The sequence below is a fragment of the Mus caroli genome, chromosome 16 (genome assembly GCF_900094665.2).
Source record: "Mus caroli chromosome 16, CAROLI_EIJ_v1.1, whole genome shotgun sequence".
Lineage (NCBI taxonomy): Eukaryota > Metazoa > Chordata > Mammalia > Rodentia > Muridae > Mus > Mus caroli.
This window is the reverse complement of record NC_034585.1, coordinates 29,362,203-29,371,703: the sequence shown is the minus strand read 5'-3', so window position 1 is coordinate 29,371,703 and position 9,501 is coordinate 29,362,203. Positions and strand designations below refer to the sequence as shown.

The 9,501-nt window shown below is 38.8% G+C and overlaps 1 protein-coding gene across 2 annotated transcripts in view; it reads right to left on the bottom strand.

Moving 5' to 3' along the window:
* The window catches only part of Ubxn7 (UBX domain protein 7), a 69,069-nt gene that overhangs the window by 29,725 nt on the left and 29,843 nt on the right, over nucleotides 1–9,501 (bottom strand). For both annotated transcript variants that reach the window (XM_029470384.1, XM_021185364.2), the window contains exon 3: nucleotides 3,096–3,163. In XM_029470384.1, coding sequence (XP_029326244.1) covers nucleotides 3,096–3,163 — 68 coding nt within the window. The remainder of the gene's footprint in view (nucleotides 1–3,095; nucleotides 3,164–9,501) is intronic.

Below are 9,501 nucleotides of genomic sequence, written 5' to 3'. Positions count from 1 at the left end.
ACACACACACACACACACACACACACACACACACACACACACACACAAACACCCCTGCCTATCTGTAATAACAACTCCAGATATCCCATTTTCTATTCTAGCCTCCTTGGGTAACTCACATGTACATATTCACCACACCACACAAACACACACACCACACAAACACACACACACATAACACGGTAATATTAAAAAATAAGTCTTAAGCTATAATGTCAGTTCCAGAATAACATACCCACACCCATGCACATATACACAACTTACTTGTAATGCCAGCTTCAGGATATCTCCATGCCCTCCTGCATGCACATGCACATGCACATGTACACCCACACCCACACATGACTAATATTAAAAAAAAAAAAAAAAAAAGCCAGGAAGTGGTGGTGCCCATCTTTAATCACAGCACTTGGGAGGCAGAGGCAGGCATATCTCTGAGTTCTGGGACAGCCAGGGCTACAGAGACACCTTGCCTAGGAAAAAAAAATTAACCAACCAACCAACCAACCAAACAATAAAAGAAAAGAATCTTTTTAAAATGGTTTGTGTTAGCTTTTTATCCTCCATCTCAATAAAATTCATTGTTCTAAGTCATAGGCAGTCTCACAGACTTTGGCTCTTCTGCTTGCTTTGTATTGAGGATACAGCATCTCTATCCAACAGTTTTGAAAGAAATGCTTCTTCCTATGATTTTGATGGTGATTGTGTTAGTGGCTTGGTTCCCAACATAGTACTATTGAGAGCCTTTGAGAACAAAGCAGCTTTGGTCATTTGGGTTTACACCCTTGAGGGAGTGTGAGACCCTGCTTTCTTTTATTTCTTTTTCTGTTTCTTGGCTGCCAAGAACTAAGCAACTTCTTACAGCATAGGCTCTCCTTATGATGTGTATAGATTAGCCACAAGCAAAGGGACCAACTAAAACCTCCAAGAATTAACTAAAATAGTGTCCTCTTTTTAAGATGACTAACTTAACTATCTTATAATGTAACATGAAGCTGTCTAATACTTCTCCATCTCTCATTATCTATAATGTGTAGGTGAACAGTCAGGGCAGGATGGGGCTTAACATTAAAAGTACTTGCCTAATTGTAGCATGGCAACCCAGCTGTAATCCCAGCCTTGGAAGGTGGTAGGTACATAGATTTCCTCAGAGATTAAAACATTCCACCCTACAGCAAGAGCCTTAAGCAGGAAAGTAACTCAAAACTTCCTGAAACTGACCAAATTCATTAGGCCTTTTCCTGGGAAAGTTAACAATAAAAGCTGGGCTACAAAGAAGACTCTCAGAGCAGACCAGCTGCCTGAAGAAACAAAATCCAGTTGGGCTGCCTGGAAGAGGTTTAAAACTGGGGCACTTGGAAACTATCCAACCTACTGAGTGGATTGAATCCTACTGTTGTTGAGCTGCCTGAAGGTTGTGCAGTGAGCTCCAGGTTCCCAGCTTTGTTAGGTGGGCTTTGGGGATAGAGTTAGTTGCCTTTGAGATAGTCTGTTCCTCCTTTAACCCCTCAGCCATATGCCTGTAAGGAACCCCAGTAAAACTCATTAGTTCATCAAGTTGAACTTTGGTGGTATCTGTACCTGTAGTAGGCCCTATATCTGTTGTGCCTCCCCAGAAAAAGTTTTGTCACACAACACTGCAAAAACAGGGAGTTCCCCAGAGCAATCTGGCCAGGGAAACCAACTGTATCAGAGAGTTCTGGGTTTGACTCAGAAACCCTACCCCAGTGAATAAGGTAGAAGAGTAACGAAGGATGGAGCTCAGCTTCTGGCCTTCAATGTATGCACATGCACACATGAGCATATCCTTCAATAAACTTTATCATTTACACTACCTCTAGATTATTTACAATACCTAATTCAATGTAAATGCTTTCTAAATGTTCTGTTGTTTTGTAATACTGATAAGAAAAATGTCCATATATGTTCAATACAGATGGAATTTCTGCAGTGCTAGGAATTAAATCTAGTGTCTAACACATCCTAGGCAAGTGTTCTACTTAGGGAGGAAATATTAACATCTAACGAATTTTAGCTTTTAAAAGAATTATTTCTCCTTCTTGCCTGGTACACCTTTAATCCCAGAACTAAGGAGAAAGAGGCAGGCATATCTCCGAGTTTAAGAGTAGTCTGGTCTACATAACAAGCTCCAGATGAGTCAAAGACACACAGTGAGATCCTATCTCAAATAAGTAAATAAATAAAAAATTTTTAATTTTCTTCCCTATGCTAACGTTTCTACAAAATTTAAAGTGGATCTCTTATTTTCCTGTTTCAAACTATTTTCCTGTACTGGTGTTCTCAATACAATATACATTTCACCATCTTGTTTGCCCAACCACAGTAAGATTCAACCATCTATTTTTTAAGCAAAACCTAAAATGTTTGTCTCATACAGGTAAGTAGGTACTTATTAAACTATCACTGTTCTTTAAAGTTGATTAAATACCCCATACTTCAGCATACTCTGAATATGCCAATACTACTAACAAGATTTTTGCACACAACAAGGACTATTTTTTCCTGTGTCCAAAATAGGAACAGAACTTGGAGAAATTAAAACAAGAGAAGATAAAGTATACAAAACAATAAAGAGTTATCAGTCAAGTATATATTCAGAAAATATATAACATAAAATTAAGAGTTTTTTTAATATAATAAAAGAGGTTTCCATAAAAGGCAGCAATTCCAAAGAGAGTGGGGGAGATGGGGAACTAGGTACAGTAATGCATGTCTTCAATCCTAGAATTTAGAATATAGAGCAGGCAGCCTCTAAGTTCCAGGCCAGCTAGAACTACATAGTGATATCCTTCCTTAAAAAAACAACAACAGCAACAACAATAACAACCCCAGCAATTCAAAAAGTTTCCTACTTTGTGGCCTTCTGTAACATATTGTCAATTGTTAATGTACAACATTATTCTCCATTAAGAATTATAGCTTCCCAAAAGGGAATACAGAAATATATGATAAAAACTGATTCTATAAATGAAGACACAATCTCTGAGCAAGCCCTCAGTTAACTTCAGTTAACTTTATTAAAATCCTAGATAACAACAAAGTCAGATAAGGATAAGCAAGCAAAGAGAACTTACCACCAAACAAAGGCTCTGGCTCCACCAATATTTCTTGCTTTTGAGGAATTGGAGCACGAACTTCTTCTCTATTAAAAGAAAGTGAGAAGATATCACTATGACACCTGTTTTCCTTTAATTGGGAATGTATTCAAAGAGTATCAAGTGAAACACAGTTTTTACGAACTACAGTAATCAAGATAAAAGTTGTAAGTGATTTCTACAGAGATTACCTGAAATAAAACATCTAGCACAGAAAACTAAAATGGTTTACAAAGAAAAAATAAACAGAAAAGTAAAATACTGATCCCTTTTCATCTCAGGTCCCTTACACCTTTAATTTTTTTAAATATTGTTTTTTAAAATTATGGGGTATAGGAGAGATAGATGAATAGTTGAAGCCTCAGATTCTCCTGGAGTTGGAAATATAGGTTGTTGTGAACTGCCCAGCATAGTTTCTGGACATGGAACTTGAGCCCTCTACAAGAGCAGTATGTGCTCATAACCACTGAACCATCTGTCCTGTCTCAAACAAACTAAGCTGACACATGCTCTCTCTCTCCCCTTCTCTCCTTCCTCCCAACCCTCTCCCCACCCCACCCCCAAACAAAGTCCCACTATGTAGTCATGTCTGACCCAGAATCACAGAGATCCACCTGCCTCTCTCTGCCTTCATGTGCTAGGATTAAAGCTTGTTCCATACTACATCCAGGCTGCAGTAGTTGTTTTGGGCTTTTTTAAATGCAATTTTTGCTCCTTCTTCCCTGACCCCTACCTAAGAACTGAACCCCAGGCCTTTCATTTGTGTGGCAATTTGTCTACCACTGAGCTAAATCCCCAACCCTCCCTAAATTTTATTTTTAGTTTAATTATGTATGTGGGAGTATGTGTATATATGAGTGCAAGGCCCTCAGAGGCCATAAGTGACAGGCACCTCTAGAGCTGGAGTTACAGGCTCTTAACTGTGGAGCCATCTCTCCAATGCCCAGCCTCCCTGAATTCTTAAAGATAAGGAATAAAACTGGCATGGTCACACTTTTAATCCCAGCACTCAGAAAGCAGAGACAGACAGGTCTCTGAGTTTAAGGCCAGCCTGATCTACAGAACAAGTTCCAGGACAGCCAGGGCTACACAGAGAAACCTTGTCTCAAAAAAAACAAAACATAAAACAAAACGAACAACATGGAAAATATAGGCTTAGTAGAATTGATATAATTATTGCTATAACATACATTATAACAAAAGGATATAGCAAAGAAGCTTAAACAAATAGGTAATAAATTTTATTCTATGAAGGAAGAAGCTACCATTAGTGTAATCGTGAAGTATTTACTCAGCAGATCCTAGTATATAGAAAAGGAATTTTCTATATAATATATACTAAAATATAAACTCTTATTTTCTATGTGTGTGAAGGCTTGCCTCAAAGTGGTTCTTCAGACCACGTGCATGCAGTCCCCTAGGATGCCCTGGGGCTGGTAAAAGTTTAGTCCTCTAGAAAAGTGGCTAGTACTCAGAATATTGAGCCATCTCCCTAGCCATAGAAATTCTGGGCCTAAGAAGATGGCTCAGTGGGTAAGGATGCCTGCTGCCAAGTCTGATGATCGCAATTTGATTCCCAGTATAGACACAGTGAAAAGAGAAAACTGACTTCCAAAATCTGTCCTCTAACCTCCAACAATGTGCCAAGACATGAGCACATCCATACATACAGTGATAAATATAATAAGAATTTTAAACAAATAAGTTACTCAGTAAGGGATAGAGTTCAGCAGTAGAATATATGTCTAATGTCTACAAAGTCCTGTGTGTGACCCCCCAGCACTGGAAATACATTTTTTAAAATTTATTTTCAAATTTTTCAACATAGAAACAATATAATTACTCACCAATAACTCAGTAAAAAAATTTATTTTATAAACTTTTTCTCTTTTTCCTTCTTTTTTTTTTTAACCTAGGAAGGTGAAACCTAAAGCTTTGTGATAAACTTGAAAGCTGCTTGTTTTAGAGCAACTGACTCAGTGGTTAAGAGTATTGACTGAGCCAGGCAGTGGTGGTGCACACCTTTAATCCCAGCACTTGGGAGGCAGAGGCAGGCGAATTTCTGAGTTCGAGGCCAGCCTGGTCTACAAAGTGAGTTCCAGGACAGCCAGGGCTACACAGAGAAACCCTGTTTCGAGAAAAAAAAAAAAAGTATTTACTGTTCTTCCAGGACCCAGCACTGATATGGTAGCTCATAGAAATCTCTACCTTCAGGGGATCCAACAGCCTATTCTGGCCTTCATGGCACCAGGTATACAGATGATGCACAGATATACATGAAGAGGGGAAACATTTATACGCATAAAAAATTAAAAACACAAATAAATGGGATCTGGGCATGGTGGCATATGTCTTTATTACCAGTTATTGGAAAGAAGAGACAGGTGGATCTCTGTAAGTCTGAGGCCTGCATAGTGAGTTCTAGGACAGTGAGGATTATGCAAAGAGACACTGTCTTGAAAAACAAAAAACTAAATGGTATGTTATCTTTAAAATTAGTTTATTTAGCCGGGGAGTGGTGGCGCACGCCTTTAATCCCAGTGCTTGGGGAGCAGAGGCAGGTGGATTTCTGAGGCCAGCCTGGTCTACAGAGTTCCAGGACAGCCAGAACAACACAGAGAAACCTTGTCTTGAAAAAACCAAACCAGGGCTGGTGAGATGGCTCAGCAGGTAAGGGCACTGACTGCTCTTCCGAGGGTCCTGAGTTCAAATCCCAGCAACCACATGGTGGCTCACAACCACCCATAATGAGATCTGGCGCCCTCTTCTGGGGTATCTGAATTCAGCTACAGTGAACTTATGTATAATAATAAATAAATCTTTTAAAAAATAAAAAAAAAGAAAAAACCAAACCAAAGCAATCAGTTTGTTTAAAGTTGTAATCAAATATTAAAAGCACTTAATAGGGACTGGAGAGATGGCTCAGCAGTTAAGAGTGCCGACTGCTCTTCTGGAGGTCCTGAGTTCAAATCCTAGCACCCACATGGTGGCTCACAACCATCTGTAATGAGATCTGACGCTCTTCTGGTGTGTCTGAAGAGAGCTACATTGTACTTACATATAATAATAAATAAATTTTTTTTTAAAGTGCTGGATATTCTTGAGCTTAACTGTCATAGAAAAACAGTAACTTGTAAGACTTCTAAGCATATAGGCCAACAGGATGACTCTGTAGGGAAGACACTTGCCACCAAGGCCTGACCAACTTATTGGATTCCTAGACCAACTTTTGGAAGGAGAGAACTGACTCCCTCAAGTTGTTCTCTGATCTTCCCATAACAGATATGGCACCCATATACCCAAACACATAATAGTGAAATAAAAAAGGATTATAAACATAAATATCAGGTGGCTCACAAACACCTGCAACTCTAGCTCCAAGAGATCTGACAATCTCTCTTGGCTTCCATGAGTACTCACACTCCTGAGTGTGAGGACAAGCACACACCTACATAATTATAAAAAAAAAAAAAAAAAGCCCCTATGAGGTAAGAATTATTGTATATCTGAAGATATTTGCCAATGTTAACTACAATGAGTGAAAAGACAACAGAAGAAGGTGAATTGGAAGGGAAGTTCTAGTTAAGGAATTAGGAGCTACTATTAAATGTTTATCAGTTAGCATATAAACAATCTACCCAAATCATGATGTAACTAGCTAGAGAAGGTATTCATTTGTGGGGACAATTTGCTACTTATAAGCTGAGTCAAAACAATGTCTGGGGCTTATGAGTTTGAGACTAGCTTAGACAACAAATAGATAAAAATAAGCTCAAAAAATAAATGATGTGGGGCTAGGATTTAACTCGATGATAGAGTACCCAGCAATGGTTACGCCCTGGGTTTCATCACACACACACACACACACATACACACACTCTCTCTTTCTCTCTCTCTCTCTCTTTCTCTCACTCTCTCTCTCACTCACTCACTCACACACACACACACACACACTCTCTCTCTCTCTCTCTCTCTCTCTCTCTCTCTCTCACTCACACACACACACACACACACACACACACACACAGAGGCACACAAAGAGCTGAAAGTCCTTAAGGAAAAAAAAAGGCAAATTGCTTGCTAGTCATGGTGGCCCATACCTTTAATTTTAGCACTGGGAGACAAACACAGGCAGATCTGAGTTTGAGGCCAACCTGGTCTACACAGTGAGTTCAAGTTAGCCAGTAAGATCCAGTCTCAAAACAAAAACAAGTACTGTTTTAGATACAACTGTTTGATTGTATGTATGTATATATGTGTGTATGTTTGTATGTATATGTTTTGAAAAAATGTGTATATGGTCCCCTAAATCGAATGTAAATATCTATTATTGAAGTTTCTACCAACTATATAATTCTTCAGCATTATTGATTTACTGGGACATACTAGCCTGGAATGCTATGTGATCAAGAAGGATCCAGGAAAGCTGGATGGTGGTGGCACAAAGCCTTTAATCCCAGGACCTGGGAGGCAGAGGCAGACAGATCACCATGAGTTCAAAGCCAGCCTGGTCTACATAGCAAGTTCTAGGACAGCCAAGGTTATACAAAGAAACCCTATCTTACAAACAAAACAAAACCAAAAACCAAATAAACAAAAAGAATGACCCAGGAATTTAGAGATCCTCTTGTCTGCCTCCAGAGTACTTAAAGGTGTTTAACATCTCATCTGGCTCAATATTGACTTCTATTAAAATTTTGAGCCATGATGGGGAATGGGATTACACTGGAGATAAATGGTTAATAGAAAACAAAAAACAGCCGGGCACTTAGGAGGCAGAGGCAGGCAGATTTCTGAATTCGAGGCCAGCCTGGTTTACAGTACAAAGTGAGTTCCAGGACAGCCAGGGCTACACAGATAAACCCTGTCTCAAAAAAGAAAAAGAAAAAACAAGCAAAAACTTTGTAAGGTATCAATATGATATCCAAAGTTCTTAACACTTACAGAAACAATATTCTACTAATCTGAAACTAGTTCTTGTTTTGTTTTGTTTTGTTTTAAGATTTTGTTTATTTTATTTATATAAGTACACTGTAGCTATCTTCAGACACCAGAAGAGGGCATCAGATCCCATTACAGATGGTTGTGAGCCACCATGTGGTTGCTGGGAATTGAACTCAGGACCTCTGGAAGAGCAGTCCGTGCTCTTAACCACTGAGCCATCTCTCTAGCCCCACGACCTGGTTTTAATTTACATCTAATTTAATAAAAAATGAAACTCTATAGAGGCTGAAAGATGGTTCAGCGGTTAAGAGCACTGGCTGCTCTTCCACAGGAACTGGATTCAATACCCAGCACCCACAAGGCAGCTCACAGCTGTCTATAACTCCTGTACCTGGGGATCTGACACCCTCATATAGACATACATGCTGGCAAAATACCAATACATATTAAAATAAATAAATGATTTAATAAAATAAAGTAAACCCCTGGCCCTTTGCCTGTTTTATTTAAAGTGATTCCTGTTGTTTAGTATCTCATAAATTATGAGAATTACAAATGACTAAGCATAGTAGAGTCTTACTTAAGGACTTTTAAAATTAAGGGTTTTTTTGGGGGGGGGGGGGATTAGTCTGGTTTTTACAATGGAGACCAGGCTGGCCTGGAACTCATACAGATCTTTTTGGCCTTTGCCTCCTGAGTTATGGGACTAAAGTCACAAAGCCCTGGCTTCTTTTAAAGGTTGTGTACTTGTTGTTATTGTTAAAACTAATGGCTTAGCCAGAAATTATGATCACACCGGAATCCTAATTCATAGGAAGATTATGAATTCATGGCCAGCCTAGGCTACACAGCAATGGTATCTCAAAAACAAAAAGCCAATGAGCAACTGAGCGGCGTGGCCCATGCTGATAGCACTGCAGCAAGGCTCAGCACTAATACTTCCCAAAGGCTGATGAGCTTTTTTGCCTGAGAGTTATTTATTTATTGCAAACTCTAACTAATCAAGTATAAATGGCTCAGAAATGAAATATAAACAGTTCTACATATACTGAGGATGCCTTTAGTGATAAGGCAGGTAACTATTTAAAAGAATTTTGTTTATACACAATTGTTTATACACAGTTACATTTCAGTGTTAGACCTTAAAACTCAGGTACCATGCACGTTTTTCATACAATCTACTACTTAGCTATATCTTCAGCCTTAGTTCTTGAAAATATTTCAAGGTAATTCACCTTCCTGAGAAAATATAGGAAAATCTATATTTGGAAATGTGAGCTTTATTAGACTGTTTTTTTAATTATTTATTTTATGAACATTGCTATGGGTTTTTTTTTGCCTGCACAGATGTCTATGTTAGGTTGTCAGATCTTGGAGACAGTTGTGAGCTGCCATGTGGATACTGGGAATTGAACCAGGGTCCTTTCGAAGAGCAGTCAGT